This window comes from Ictalurus punctatus, chromosome 20 (assembly GCF_001660625.3).
Source record: "Ictalurus punctatus breed USDA103 chromosome 20, Coco_2.0, whole genome shotgun sequence".
NCBI lineage: Eukaryota > Metazoa > Chordata > Actinopteri > Siluriformes > Ictaluridae > Ictalurus > Ictalurus punctatus.
The window spans coordinates 21109246-21125226 of record NC_030435.2 but is presented as its reverse complement, the minus strand read 5'-3'; the positions used below and the strand labels follow the sequence as shown (position 1 = coordinate 21125226).

At 38.3% G+C, this 15981-nt stretch overlaps 1 protein-coding gene across 7 annotated transcripts; it reads left to right on the top strand.

The window, feature by feature from the left end:
- The first annotated feature begins 43 nt into the window (after positions 1–43).
- Positions 44–15830, top strand: eef1da (eukaryotic translation elongation factor 1 delta a (guanine nucleotide exchange protein)). 7 transcript variants are annotated; one of them, XM_017495982.3, is made up of 11 exons: positions 109–199; positions 2408–2460; positions 5486–5967; positions 7264–7384; positions 7733–7804; positions 10740–10805; positions 11949–12036; positions 14055–14155; positions 14471–14659; positions 15382–15576; positions 15695–15830. In XM_017495982.3, exons 3-11 carry the CDS (start codon positions 5486–5488, stop codon positions 15731–15733), a joined length of 1353 nt encoding a protein of 450 aa, XP_017351471.1. In that variant the 5' UTR covers positions 109–199; positions 2408–2460; the 3' UTR covers positions 15734–15830. The 7 variants fall into 7 exon arrangements, with proteins under 7 accessions (XP_017351475.1, XP_017351478.1, XP_017351471.1 ...); XM_017495988.3 differs by lacking the exon at positions 5486–5967 and having other exon boundaries at positions 111–199; XM_017495984.3 differs by lacking the exon at positions 7733–7804 and having other exon boundaries at positions 111–199.
- The last annotated feature ends 151 nt before the right edge of the window (positions 15831–15981 follow it).

Sequence of the window (15981 nt, the reverse complement as noted above, 5' to 3'; positions counted from 1 at the left end):
CAGTCCAAAGGCAAAGTAATACATAGGCTTTGTTTAAATAAATGTAAATTATGTCATCTTAGGACAGTAGAAGTTAGCCCATTTGTAGATCCCCCTCTTTCGTGTATAAGTTCAGCAGGCCGGCGAGAGCAATCTCTTTTCTGAACACACTGCCCTGTGAAGCGTTCACTCAGACTTCAGCCTCACAGAAACTATCAAAGTAAGTGAAATAAACTGTTTTTATAGCGATGGGCTTAAGTCGGTGTTTGTTTTTTTTAAAAAGCTAAAACGTAGTTTCTAACGTGCTCCCGGAAATGTAGAAGTATTTTGGGGTTGGTTTTATGGCCACGTGGCTGAGACTGAAATGGCTTGAAGCTGTCAGGAAGTTAGTCTATCTATAGCCGTATACACAAGAGCTGAGCTGAGCTAAGCACATCAACTCCAACCTGACTCTAACTTACTTATTTACACCTAGTTACACTTATTTACAGTTAGTTAACCCTCTTCTGACTTCATACGGTGTTACAAAACGCATAAATAAGACTATACTATATATAATGTATATATTTACCCCCAAGGGTTCAGCCATGACAGTTTAAAGGAATAGTTTCTTAAAAAAAAAAAAAAAAAAATTATAGTGACTGATTATTTTTTCTTTAATTTTTTTTTTTATATATAAAGTGGCTAACCATATCTACATGATCCTGAAATATCTTGTGCAAAACTAGAGGAACACATATATAAATGAAGGCCCAATTATGAAGCAATGTCATTATTCTGTTTGGTTCATGCAGAGTTGGGTACAAATTTAAAACTATCCGGAGCATTCAAAGTCGGCGTCAAATTTATGAATTTAAAAAAAAAAAAATTATTTAAAAAAATAAAATAAAAAATCCTTTCATTTATTTTGTACCACAGAGCTGTGGAGTGTCTCTTAATTTTCTTTCACAAGCCCCAGTACAATTCCTCCAGGGATTTGCGATCGGATAAGTTAACGCAAAATCAAAGAAAAGCCACGATGTTCGGAGGAGCTTGCAATTTTTTTTTTTTCTTTCTCAAAATTACAGCAGATTTTCTGCAGATTTGGACCGAGACACGTCGTGAGACGTCATCATTTCACGCGTTTAGGCAAAGCCCTCTTCTCCTCAAGTCACGTGAACATGAGCACGAACACGTACACGTACAGCTAAAAAGGTCTCACCAACAAACTTCACATAGCGACAAATCGTGCAAAAAGATTTCGGGCAGTTGTGATTTCGCAAGGTCGAGTAGTTTTCTGCAAAACAAAGCACAAAAAACTTTGCAAATTGCATCGCAGATTTTGAAAGGAAAGAAAAAACAAAACAGCCGCTGCAAAATCCAGCATTGTTGGCCGTAACAATCACCAAAAAAAAAAAAAAAAACCTCCTGCGAAATCCTGTACGGACTGAATAGCACAGACGCAAATAAATAAATAAAAACACGTGTGTTAACATTAATTAATTTTTATTTATTTTTAGTAATGGCTTACTCAGACTTTTATAATGAACATTCCACGTACTATATTCGAAGTCTCATAATAAACTGATTAAATTGTGCAGTTATTGAACAGAAAAACAGTTGCTATGATGATTTCTGTACGGAGACGTTTATATCATATTTATGGAAGGAGTCTCCAGTGTCAGGAATTTGTAACCGGGGTAAAGCACGAACTTTAAGACTTTCCTGCGTTGGAAAAATTTAAATCGAAGGACTTTTTCCAGTTTCTCTGTAACATGACAAGTTGCGGGTTGTTTTATTATTTGTTTGTTAGATTTTTTTTTTTTGCTAGTGAGGAAATGATCATTTATAGTGATTAAAAAGAACGAACTCGTTTCGAAAGATGTTCCACAGCATTGAATGTAGCTTTTTTTTTTTTTTTTAATTATTTTTTTAAAAAATAAATGAACATTTTTAGTTGTTGAAAAATTCCTGTGGTTCATGACAAATGTATTGAAGCAAATGGGCACAAAGCCATCCAATAGATAATAAAGAAGGTTCCGGCTCTGTACTGTTGAGCACAGGCCTGGCCGGCAAAAAAACAAAACAATGAATGGAATTTACCAGCGTTTTACGAACGTGCCCATGTCCATAGATCTGTTTACTTTAGCCTTTATTCCTTAACTTCATAGAACATTAATGAATAAAAACACTTCAGGATGTGCTGTTATTAGAGAGAAAAAAAAAATAAAAAATATATATATATATATAATTTTAACAGTCAGCGATATATAATCATTTTCTTTCGAAGCATTTACAATACTTAGGATGGAAAAAAAAAACCATAAGCAACCTAGAGATTTATCGTTCAGCGAATACTTATTTCATGAAATTGGGGTGCCTAAACTTTTGCACTTCCTGTGTACATCTGTTTCTTTTCTTTTAATGGTTACAATGCTCGTTATTAAAGAGACCCTGAAAAACCCGGGCTTGACTTTTTTGCTCCTCTGAGCACGTCGGAAGGTGAGTGAGTGAATGTGTGTGGTCTCGTGGCATGTTGCATTTGATCATGATGGACATGCAGGGAGCTTAGACTGTGAGCAGACCCATAACGGACTGTCGCTGTGCATTGTATGGATTGCTACTTGAATGTATGCAGTATTATTTCCCTTCTGACATTTATTTACTGTAAAGCATTCGCTTCATTTGGAGGGTTTTTTTTTTTTTTTTTTTTTCCTCCGGGGAATGTTTAATATATCTTCATCAGCAGTATTGTTGGTGGTTATGCATAACTTGAGCATGAAAAAACAAAACATTTCCATTCAATATGCATGTTGTAATTCATTTGGAGAGACTGTTGGATGAATATTTTTGCATTTCGTCTTGTATTGGGTTTGCTTTATAACGCTATGCTGCTTAATTTGTACTGTCTACGCTAGAGTTCTCATAGTTGAAATAAAACGAAGCCCAAGATGATCTAGATCGACAGATTGAAATGTATATTCTTTTGATTTTTTGTTAATTTTTAAAAAAAAAACACTTTCTGGTGCCTTTTTGCACTTTTGCAGAAACTGTACTAATTCAAAATCATCTAACAACAAATAAATAAATCCAGTAGTCGCATGATGAGCTTGTGAGCCCTGTGCCAGTATTAAACGTTCATGAAACTGCTTTATACCGCCTTTCAAATGAGACAGACTTCATCCTAGGGGTGTAAATGTTTCAGGTTTGAATATCACAATATATAGCCTATATTACCAAAAGTTTGTGGACACTTGACCATTACACTCACATGTACTGATGCACCTAAAGGAAAATTCTAAACCGAAAATTCAGGATACACTTGGCCGAAAACCTAAAAACCCATTCGTTTTTTTTTTTTTCATCATATAATTGTATTGTTAGACTTTTTTTTTTATTATTATTTATTTATTTTTATTCATTTCATGAATTGAATGAATCTGAATTGAAAAACTACAAACCAATAAAACGATCACACTTTAATTGAAATTAACACGCAAACAAAAACAATATTAAAATATATTATTCTTCATTCAGTTCTGTAACAGTGAAATTTAAGATTTTTTTTTTTTTTTTTTAATCCAGACATCCAAATGTAAAGTTCTAGAAAACTATTATGATATGCAAAACAGCAATCAAGTAACGAACTAGGCCTCTGTTCTGTTTATGTAAACGTATTTCCACATTTAATGAAAGATTATCGTGCAAGACAACAGCACAAAAGAGCGATGGAACTAAAACCAACCTCAAGCTTTAAACAGATGGAGCCCCAAGTCAAGAAGAGAGGGTTTGTAGGGCTACACGAATTACATAGCAAAATGGACTGCTTTCTGTTTAAGCAAAAGTGGCGGTTTTCTCTTCGAGAATAAAAGCTGCCCAGCTTTCTGTTAGGAGAGACTGTGTCTCTTCTCAACAAGAACATGAGATGCTGCACCGAATAGTCTCTCGCTCTGTGCTGGTGCTTGGGGCAGATAAAATACCTGCAATGGAAAGCGTAGCTGTGCTTGTTGTGGCGCTGCTGTGGATCGGGGCGCTTTCGTGTAGATTCTGGTCAAACATGTCCGAAACTGAGGGAGTTTACGCCTCATCACTTTTTCAGGCACTGATGTTAGGTGAGGAGGTCTGGGGTGCAGTCGGCGTTCCAGTTCATCCCAAAGGTGTTCAGTGGGGTTGAGGTCAGGGTTCTGTGCAGTACACTCGAGTTCTTCAACTCCAAACTTGGCAAGCCATGTCTTCTTGTTTTGCTGGAACAGGTTTGGGCCTCGTAGTTCCAGTGTATTTAAATTGTAATTGTGTGCTTCTAACTTTGTGGCAACAGATTGGTGAAGAACCATATATGGGTGTGATGGTCAGGTGTCTACAAACCTTTGGCCATATAGTGTATAAATGCTTATTGCAGGAGTGGACAAATCAGTAGCCCAGACAGATTTTGTGTCCGGGTTCTTAGTTTTTTTTTATTTTAATTTTAAACTGATAGTCATTGCCTGGCAGACAGGTAGGTTGAACAGCCAGAGGGAGATCAAACACAAATCATTGACTTTCACAAAGACATCTCTAACATGCAATACCATGATGGAACACCACATCTCTTGGCAGAAATGTTCGCCATCGACTCTTTGTTTACAGCAAACATGGTGTTCATTAAAATTTTTGTTAGACTAGGATGATAATCGCATACCTGTTCATAGCCCGTGGTGCATTTTAAAGTACTTAACTAGCTAAGTAACTTGCCATGTTTTATTCCATCTCGTTATCTGCCATGTTGTAGCCTAGTCAGTTAGGTTTCTGGGCAACCAAACATGGGACTGGACAGAATATTAGAGTCTCCTGTTACCCAGTGGGCTAGCTAATGAATTTCTGATTTGCCCACCCCGATTTGCTTTTCCAGAGACTGTCTGCAGTGTGTCTAGCTGTTGAACTGCTGCAGATTTCTAATAAGGATGCAGTGTTCCAATTTTTCCATCTCTTATAAGTAGAGCTCGACTGATATAATTTTTTTAAAAATGTATATTACCGGTTATTTGCATGTTTGTGTACGATAACCGATACACAGAGCCGATATTTGTTTTACTTCTGTTTTTATAAAGCACACAAAAATAATTCTAACAAAATGGATGCAAAAAACAAAAACAAATGCAGTGCTAAAATGGCGGCAATTCTTAAAACGTCCACATGATGGCGCTGGTATTACAAAACCTATATCCGATTTATGGAATATAAATGCTTAAATATCTTTAAAACCCATTATTGGTTGAACTCTACTTGTAAGATACCGATCTCAAAGCTCGGAGTAATAGCTTACACCAGATACTGATCTGATACTAACATGCCTAGTGTAACTCAGTCTAGTCTCACTGCAATGTTTCAATTGGAAAGTCAATGTCTGTTTTGGGTCAATAGTTGTCACAATATCGTATTGGTGCATCCCTACATTCTGATTGGCTTTGAACTTAATATTTAAAACAAGTGGGCTTCACCCCTTATCAATCGCTCCTTCCTTTTGCCCCATGCTCTAACACATGATGAGATGGACAATCAGAGGGCTTCTCAGTCCCGCCCTAAGGAAGTAGGTGGGTACAGGCAAGGCTCGGCAAACACCACTGCTCCTCACAACCTCCATGGAGGCGGGAGGAGAAGAGCCCAGCGCTCATCCCACTCGGAAAGTCATGCCTCAGAAGACCATTTCTTCTTCCCCGAGGCGGTCGGGCCTGTGCATGGCTCTAGAGGCGAGATCGTGTGGTTCAACAGCAACATGTACGAGCAAGCTGAGGACTACTTTCAGAATTCGTCAAACTTGGGGACGAGTCCGAGGGAAAAAGTCGTCCACCGCTCCCTGGTGTTCAGAGCTAAACGGAAACCAACTCAGCCCAGTCAAGAGGAAGGGAACCATATCCGTTCTCACTCCTACAGCGCTCAGGAAAACCAGCACTCCTCCTCCGAGCCTCAGACGGGACGCAGGAAGAGGGGTTACTCCGAGACGGAGCATCACACTCGGAGAAAACGGGACAAGTATGCCACTTTTCCGGGCATAGGCCAAGCTCTCGTTTGTCTGCTTGTGTGTTATTAGTTGCATCCTCATTGTGGTTTACGGTGACAATCCAGTGAAAATATCAAAGCTGATTCTTCCTGGTTTGCATGGTTTCTACCACTGCATGGAGGCAAATGGGCAAAAAGCCATCCAATAGATAACAAAGAAGGTTCCAGGTCTGCACTGTTGAGTACAGCCTGGCCAGCAAAAAACAATGAATGGAATTTACCGACGTTTTAGAAACATGCCCATGTCCAGAGATCTGTTTACTTTAGTGTTTATTCCTTAATTTCATACAACATTAATGAAAAAAAAACCCTAACAGCAGTTGGTTATGTTTTTATTTTATTTTATTTTATTTTATTTTATTTTATTTTATTTATTTTTTTAATGGCTTGAAAATTGCATTCTGTGTGTATTTTTGAGTTGATGTGATTTTTTTTTTTTTTTTTTTTTTTTTTTTGAAAGATAAATCATTCAAAGATAAGTCTTGTTGAAATAAGAGTTTAGTGCATCTTTCAAGCACCGAAAAGCCAAAACATTATTAGTATGAAATGGGGAAGGGGGCAGGGCTTCCAGATGTGTTGGTTAATATCGGAGAGTTCGCAACTACAAATATCAGACAGCTGGGTACTGACATGTAGAAGGTACTGATCTGATGCAGTATCCTAGCCATTTTGTTCCTGTAGATGTGGATTTGTGACTAGTCTTTTCCACAGCTTGACAAAAAAAAAGTTCTTGAACTGCTAAATGGTTGGAGGTCTTATTTATTTATTTCCAACTTTTTAATATTTTGTGGTTGGAGCAAGTCTTTGGTAGCTCCATTTTTGAAAAGGTCCATGGTTTTTATTTATTTATTTATTTATTTATTTATTTATTTATTTTTTCTGGGAGACTTCAGTCAGTGTAATATTTATTTATTTATTTATTTATTTATTTATTTATTTATTTATTTGCTTCATCTAAAAAGTTAATTTGTGTGTTTGTTGGTTGTCACGTTCAGTTTTGCTCTGACCGCTCAAATATCTGTAGTGTTCGCGTGCCTGATTAAATATCGTATCGACAGCTTAAAATCCGTCGGTGAGTCAGATTATAAAAATATCAATCCGCTCGGATACAGATTCAGCATTTCAGGCCAGCGTTGAAATCGGATTGGGACATGGCTAATGTTACATGGTGTGCTGTAGTGCAAGTTAAAGACTTGTTTATTTGATTTCTGTCGTTATTTTTAACCTAGTTGCCATGCTCACCATGTTTTCTGCCCTCTATTATCGCAGCATCATCATGAGTGGACTCCAGTGCCTGGCCCAGGAGAAGATCTGGTTCGACAAATCCAAATATGACGAGGCCGAGCGATGCTTCTATGAGGGAGTAAACGGCGTACCTTCGGCTCCACAGGTACCTCATTATACACAACCGAGCAGCGGAAATTAGTCCAGCTGTGCTCCGTGGCCTCGTCCTCGTTGATATTAATCAGACCAGACCCTTGTGTGAATCCTGCCTGATAAAGACTTTCTGTATTCCGAGATCACATAATAAGCAATATAATCAGCATCAGGCCGTTTGTTCACTTGATATTTGTTTGTCCGTGGCCTAAGAGCGAAGTGCAGTGTCTTCTTTCAAAGCTCTTTAATCACCTAACACGACGCATTGCTGCTTACTGACTTTACCTGCTTGCCCTGTTTCCTGTCTGCCCCTCGCTTGCTCCTTTGATTCGGCATTCTCTACCCCGCTGTACCCTTTCAGGACACCGACGCTAACGACTTCCTGCAGGACATTGTTGAAGCCCGCCAGGCTGTGCAGCAACCCCTAGCCAGAGTGAGTAATCAGACCTTGAGATTCAGATATCTCTTATTTTGAATGAGTTCCACTTATACCAAGCCAAAAATCGTACTTAGGCCTTTGCTGATAATCAAGTACCAAACGCACCATTTATTCCATTAGGAAAATTATTTGAAACATTTTGTAGCTATTCGATATTAAACACGTAACTCAAATTTGTACCATCATTTTAATTTAATGGACCTTTCTATTAGGGATGCACCGAATGTGCATTGACAAGTGCAAAAAATGGTTATATACGACTGATTATATTGGGGATATATACCGCTCGCGCCCCTGTACACCTCGCGGAGTATTGTAGTAGATACAGTATAGTTAGATACGTTGTTAATGTTATGTTCCCTTAAATAAATGCGTCTTTACCTGCATCCGTACTCTACTCTCTTACGTCTCGTGACGTGACGGAATACTCCGGAACAGAAACAAAACAAACGCACGTGTCCACAGTAAACAATGTCACGGTTGTCAACATCCGAAGAGCATGCGCTCGTGCACGTAGCTCGTGCATGCGCGTCCCCTCATCGCGCCGAGCGCGCTAGTTGGTTGCTAGGCTAGTTGGCGCGTCATCAAACACGTCAATGTTCGGTCAAATTTATTCGGCCTTTTCACTTATTTGTTAATTAATTTCGGTTGCCAAACATTCGGTGCATCCCTACTTTCTGTAAGACACTCCAATGACGTTTAAAACATTTTGTATGAGATAAACTTTACTGGTACAGTTAATTATATTAACTATAACAACTGTTAGGACGAAAACGTTGATGGTTATACTCCGGAATAATTTTTGTATTATCTTTGTAGCCGAGAACAAAACCAAATGATTCAGGAAGATCAAACACCAAATTGCAAACCTTTTGTTTATTTAAACTGAGCAGCTAGAGATCGATAGGAAATATACAACGGTCAAGCGCACGAAGCGATGAGTCACGGGAAGTCCATGCGGATATGATGTCTGCTGATGTCCTTCCTTGTTTTTTGGGGGGTTTTGTTATTGTTGTTTAAATGCTGCTCATTGATGCATCTACTGGCGTACATATAGATGCAAATTGAATAGGTGATTGAGTTCTTATGGATTGTTGGCTCGTACTCGCACGTGCCTAGGTATTAATCTCGTATAAAAATAATTCTTACGCGATGCTGGAGTGGACATCGGCGGACAGCCTTTCAGTTACAAGTTTAACATTCATGTACTAATTTGCTAACTATCTTCCATATAACTGAATCAGCAAAGCTTTAATCCTCACTGTTTGTGTTCTCATTCCTGGATGTCTGCTGGCTTCTATGTTTTGGTTCCTGTCACCAAGCGTCGCTAGATTGTCTTCGTTTCACTTCACTTTCTCACTTTGCTTATGTGTGTTTGTTTAATTTATTTATTGCATACCTTTTCTTATTTTCTCTGAAAATGTTTACCTTCTTCCAGATGTTGTGCAATGTAAATGCAATCAGCTACTCCAGCAGCTCCAAGGAATACAGTGATGTTATTTATGTATATTATGTAAAAAAAAAAAAAAAAAAATTAATTCAATTGTTTTTCCATGTTCTATTTTCCTTTTTTCTTCTTCCAAAATGAACAGATACAGTAACATTTTTTGCCCCATCCTGATTTCTTCTTTTTGTGTACATCTCATACTAAATAGTTTTAGAGCCTCAAACAAAAGGCAACCTGAGTCAGTACACAGTACAGTTTTTATTTGTTTTTTTTTATTGTAACAAAAAAGTTATTCAGTACCTATCACCCATGTGAAAAACTAATTGCCTTCTTAAACTTAAAAATCTGCTTGGGCCACCTTTAGCAACGATAACTGCAACCAAACGCTTCCGATAACCGGAGGTCAGCCTTTCACTTACTTCTAGGACTAGGATTTACTCCTATGCTTTGGATCATTGTTTTGCTGCATAATCCAATTGTGCTTGAGTTTCAACTTGCGGACTGAAGACCGGACATTCTCCTTTAGGATTTTCTGGTAGAGAGCAGATTTCATGTTCTCCTCAATTACTGCAAGTTGCCCAGGTTCTGAAGCAGCAAAGCATCCCCACACCATCACACTCTCACTCCATGCTTAACCATAGGTATGATGTTCTTTTTGTCAAATTCTGTGTTTGGTTTATGCCAGATGTAACGGGACCGCTGTCTTCCAAACAGTTCCACTTTCGACTCATCAGTCCACAGAACATTCTCCCAAAACGTTTGAGGATCATCAAGGTGTGTTTTGGCAAAATTCAGAGGAGCCTTAATATTAGTGGGTTAGCAGTGGTTTTCACCTCACCACTATTCCATGGATGCCATTTTTGCCCAGTGTCTTTCTGATAGTGGAGTCGTGAACCTTCATCAATCTTTACTGATGCAAGAGAGTCCTGTAGGTCCTTTTGATGTTGTTCTTGGCTCTTTTGTGACTTGCTGGATGAGTAGTTTATGTGCTCTTGGAGGAATTTTGGAAGGTCGCCCACTTCTGGGAAGGTTCACTACTGTGCTGAGTTTTTCCATTTGGAGATAACGGCTCTCTCGCTGTGGTCCTTTGGAGTCCCAGAGCCTTTGAAATAGCTTTGGGGCAAAAACTTTTTCAAACAGGCCCAGTTGGTAATGGATAGCTTCTTTACTTCAATAAATAACATTTTATCATTATAAAAACTGTAGTTTGTGTTTTCTCAGATTGCCTTTGATTTATATTAGATTTTATTTTAATTTCTAAAACAATGAGAGATTATACTTTTTCACAGCACTGTGTGGTCTTTTTCCCCCTAAAGTTAGGTTGCTCATTACTATAATAATGATGTTTGTCTAGATTTACATGTAAAATTCTCTCTCTCTTGCTCTCGCTCTCTCCTGTTGAGAGCACACTATGTAACCTCATGTATACTTTGTCTTTTTTCTTTTTCTTGTGTTTCCTGCCCTGGGGTTTTGTGTGGGCAGGTGAAGTCAGCGGCGCAGTCGGGTAAAGCAAACCCCCGTCCCAAAAAGCCTCGCGAACGCAAGTCTGTAAGTGCCACGGCACTGAGAGCCCCGCATGGGACAGACACAGGAGCAGAACACTCTTTCTGCTTCACCGTGTGTGTGATGTGTGATTTGCACGAGTGCCTCTAACTGTGCATGCTGCTCAGAGGCTTAGCTTTTCAGGCTGAGCGGGAGTACATTGTTATACGACAAGGCCGTTAGTTACTCGACACTAGGCGTTAGGTGTGTGTTCGTGTTTATACTGAACGGGTTTCTCAATAACGAGAAGACAAAGATCAGCCTCGTGTTCCTGGACAGAACGTCCTTGCCGAACGAATTATGAATATTATGAGTGATTTAATTACAATACAGTGACATTTTCTTCACCAGGAGATGTTTTAGTGCTTTTGGAAGGAGTCTCCAGTTTTAGTGCTTTCTAACAGTCCGAGGTAAAGCTGTAATTGTAAGATTTCTGACACAGGATAGTTTTCATGACTGGAGCTGTGTCGTTTTTGTGTTATGAACTTCGAGAGGTGGGGGGAGTTTGTTTATAGCTTCTATAACGTTAGAACAGGAACATGTTTCATGGAGGTTCTGCAACATTTAATTGTAACTATAAATGGATGAGCATAAATATATGACATTCTTTAAAGAAAGAATGCAAGTGGCAAATCCTGAAATAGTTCATTCCTTACGTAAAATGTGTATATATACGAGTACCGAAGGATCCCGCTTCGCTCTGGTGTCCTCTGATCTAATCCGTGTTCTGTATTTATTGTGAAGGAATCTCCTTCCTCCTGAGCGGTCAGTAAATAATAGCGAGTAATTATAGCCGAGTGTGTGGAAATGATCCAGCGGTCGGTTTTTATCCAACACCCCCCGTGCTTTTCCTTCACTGCCCGGCATCAACTTTCCAAACGCGAACGTTATGTGCTCGCCTCTCGCACTTCGCATCAGAACAAATGGAAAAACAAGTGCACGCGTTAAACCAAACTAAAACCAAACCCCACATATATTGGGAATCCCGTTTTGAGGTTTTGATTGACGCTGCTTTGTGCTCCACTTGGCATGCCGGTTTAATTTGCCCTCCTGCATGCTGTGTATTCAGTGTGTCAAGACAATTTTGCATTGTTTTGTTCCTCTCTGCAGCTAGTCTTTAATCGTCTCTGCTTTTGTTCTCGCCTCTAGAGTCAGAATGCCAGCAAATCAGAAGATCAAAGCGAGCTGGTCTCACGCGTAAAGAGCCTGGAGCTAGACAACAAGAACCTCCACAAAGGTCTGTCTGTGTGTGTGTGTGTGTGTGTGTGTGTTTTTTTTTTTTTTTTTTTTATACCTTCGTGAACACCAAATATCTCCACAAGAATGGGAAAATCTGATAGTGACACATTTATGCTCAAAAATTTGCATTTTTACAAAACCTGCAGCTTTAGATAGAAAAACACCGAAAGGTTTCTTTTTTTGGTTACTGAGAGTGAAGTACGGGTTGGATTTAGTTACATGAATGGAAGGTCCTCATGAGTGTAGTAAGACGACAAGCATGCGTGTGTGTGCTGAAACTGTATCTGCACTCACTGCCTACAAAATAAATCTTTCTGCTTGGGAACATTCTTGTAGGGTTCTTTTTAGCACCTTAAATGGTTTACTCGGAGCAATAAGAACCCATTAGTGTGGAAAAAGCATTCTTCGGTGGCTCAGATGAATCACGGCAGTCACATTAACGTTCTGACTTTGTTTATACCAAAGCACTGCTGAATTCTTGACTCTGATTGGTCAGATGATGTTGATTTAACTTTCTCTGACCGTATTAAGTAACCTGCAAATCCCAGGTTTATATTAACGCTCTCATTCTAATATTGTTTCTATAGTAACAATGTACTCAAGGACTTGTATGGAGGATGCACAACATAATCTAAGACTAATAATAAAAGTATATATTTTTTTTAAGTGATATTAGTTAACAAAAAAAATGTAGATGTTGCACTAGGTAATCTTTCTGTAAGAAAGAAGATTTCAGTCAGTGCCAGTGGTTTGGGGTTAAAGGTGCAATAGTCAATTTATTTTTATTTTTATTTATTTATTTATTTTTTTTAACCAGCACAATTAATGTGGATAGTTATGTAGAAATGATTTTTTAATTATTATTTAAGTCATTGTCTCAGAACAAGTGTTTTTCATAGCTGAAAAAACACAGTTGGCAACTTGCCCTCTGGTCCAGAATGTTGGATTATATTTTCATTGGCCTTTTGCCAGTCTTCTGGCTAAATCTATTGGAACCACCAAAGGTTTTGGGGCAGAGCTTTGTGTACATTGGTGGAAATGGGGGCGGGCCCAATGAGGTTAAAAAAATAATTCAAATCCTATTCAACTCCAGCTCTTTAATCATTTAGAGACATTTTTCCCCCAACAAATTTCACTTAATGCACCTTTAAGCAGTCCTATGGGAAGTTTTGCAGGAATTATTATTATTATTATTATTATTATTATTATTATTTAAAAATATATTATTGTTGTGGCCAAAAATGCTTGATTTGAGCTGCTACCTTTTTTTTTTTAATTTATTTTTTATTTTTTTATTTATTTATTTATTTTTTGCGGGAAACTCCTAGAACTGGCTGAATAGTTTTGCATGGTCTTTTGCAGTGCTGCTTTGCTGGTAAATGAGACCTTGTAGATGTACTCGTGTTGAATCGACACATGAATCGAAGAGTGCTTTGGCTGAATGTGTGATGTGATGTCACATGATGCATCTTGCAAGCTTCTCGGAATATTGCGGAATTTGCCTGAATTTTTTTGCGTTCATTTCTGCAATCGCAAAATCCTTTAGGGACCGTCTAAGGTGTTCCTTTAAGTTGTCTGACCGACAACAAACTGCATTATTTTGAGGAAAAAGATGAACTGCTGACGGAACAGTATGTGCTGAGAGGAACTAACTTGTTTCTTGGAAGATCCACAACATTTAATGTAACTATAGATGGATAAAATGCATGACTAAATGGTAACGCTAGCGACTAGCAAAGTCGACTTGTAACCAGCTTCCAGTAGTTTTCCACTGTAATTGTGAAACGTGAACATGGCACTTGTTCTAGATGTCTGGCCACACCCCCTTCTTTTCCTCCCTGAGAGCCATGGGCAATACTATCCTCAATTAGTGATGGTTAGTCTGCAGGATAGGATGATAGCATTTTACACACTCACAAGCCTATAATACACAGCTCTATATTGTTTAGTGAACACTTTTACCTATGTATTGCATTGTGTGTGTGTGTGTGTGTGTGTGTGTGTTGTTTTGGTCAGTGGTGGATGACCTGAGGGCCATGCTGTCCAAACTAGAGAGCAGATTGTCCGGGCTGGAGAAGAGTCCGAATCAGGCTCCCAAAGCAGCGGCCGCTCCACAGGTGAGGGGGAAAATAGCACATACTGTACACTCGCAATACACACACGTGGTCCACATCCTGCTGTGTATTTGTTAGTAATGCGTACTGAAGCTACAGCAGGTCTAGAATGGAGTGTTGGTGAAATGGAACCAAAAGTACTATTGTGCATTGCAGAACGTACAGATTCTGTTTTGCGAGACGCGTATCCGTTTTTGATATCCACTTTTCTCATCTGCTTTCTGTACACACTGTAATCAGATCTCATTTCTCTCAGAGGTCTAGCACTATCCAATCACGATCAACAGAATCATTCACAGTTATTCCCTCCAACTTTAGGCCGCTCCAGCTCCGACACCCAAAGTGGTGGTAGAGGAAGAGGACGACGACATCGACCTGTTTGGCAGCGACGAGGAAGACGAAGAGGCGGAGCGCATTAAAGCACAGAGGGTGCAGGAGTACGCGGCGAAGAAGGCTAAAAAACCCGCCCTCATCGCCAAGTCCTCCATCATACTCGACGTCAAACCTGTACGCACTCGCATCGTTACCGCTTTAGAGAAGTCTCGTACAAATGGATGCATGATTATGATTATTGAAATAATTATTTATCACTATTACATTTAATCAATATGATTTATTTATAAAATTCTGTTTTTATCTGTTTATTTTATCGAGTCCTTTTTTTGTTTTTTTTCCTTCTTCTCATACAAATAAATGCTTTATTATTGGTTTAATAGCATTTTATTTATTATAATTATTAAAATAAATTGTAAGTAATAGTTATTGTAATATAGTTTTGTTTATTTATTAGTTTCTTACTTTGTCCTTTCTTCCTTCCCATTATATAAGTCTCATACAAGTAAATGCATTATTTTGATATTTGTTAATTAATTTTTTTTATTAAAATGAATTTGTTTGTTCATATTTTTTAATTGACTCAGTTTGATAGTTTCTTCCTCCCTTCTGTCCTTTCTTCCTGTTCAGACAAATAATGCATTATTTTCATATTTATTTATATAGTTGGTAAAATATTTTATTTTGATTAATGTAATAAATAGTAACAATTTTAATAGATATGAAATAATGCCATTATTTGTTTAATTTTGTATTAGTCGTATAAATAAATTTAATTGCAAAAACTAAATTATTAAAACTATGATTTGTAGTTATTTCATTAAAATTATTTGTATTTTTAAAAAAAATATTTTAATATAGTTTTGTTATTTTATTTCTCTCTCTCGCTCTCTCAGTGGGATGACGAGACGGACATGGCCAAGCTGGAGGAGTGTGTGCGTTCAGTGCAGATGGACGGTTTGCTCTGGGGTGCCTCCAAACTGGTGCCAGTTGGTTATGGCATCAAGAAGCTGCAGATCAACTGCGTGGTCGAGGACGACAAAGTCGGAGTCGACATACTCGAGGAGGAAATCACCAAATTCGAAGACTACGTCAGTACTGAGTTTATCTCAAAACATTAGCGTAACCCATCACATGGCACAAATGACCGATGGGAACCATTTTGTTCAACCAACTATTCATTTTTGTGTATTTCCATTTTGTGTGCAGGTCCAAAGTGTTGATGTTGCTGCTTTCAACAAGATCTGAGCGTTTGCTCGACAATCAACTCGTCACCTCATTTCAATGGCTGCCTGCTGCTTTTCTATTGCACAGTTACCAATAAACCGTTACAAAGCCTTACAAACTGAGTTAGAGTGTTTTGTATATGTTTATTATATGTGTGAAGTTGAGAGAAAGTGTGTACATGTCATGAAGGTTATTTGAAATTGTCTAGTAGTAATAGTAAGTCACAGCAGTTGGATATGTGGTGTTTTTGAGGATATTCTGCTATCAGA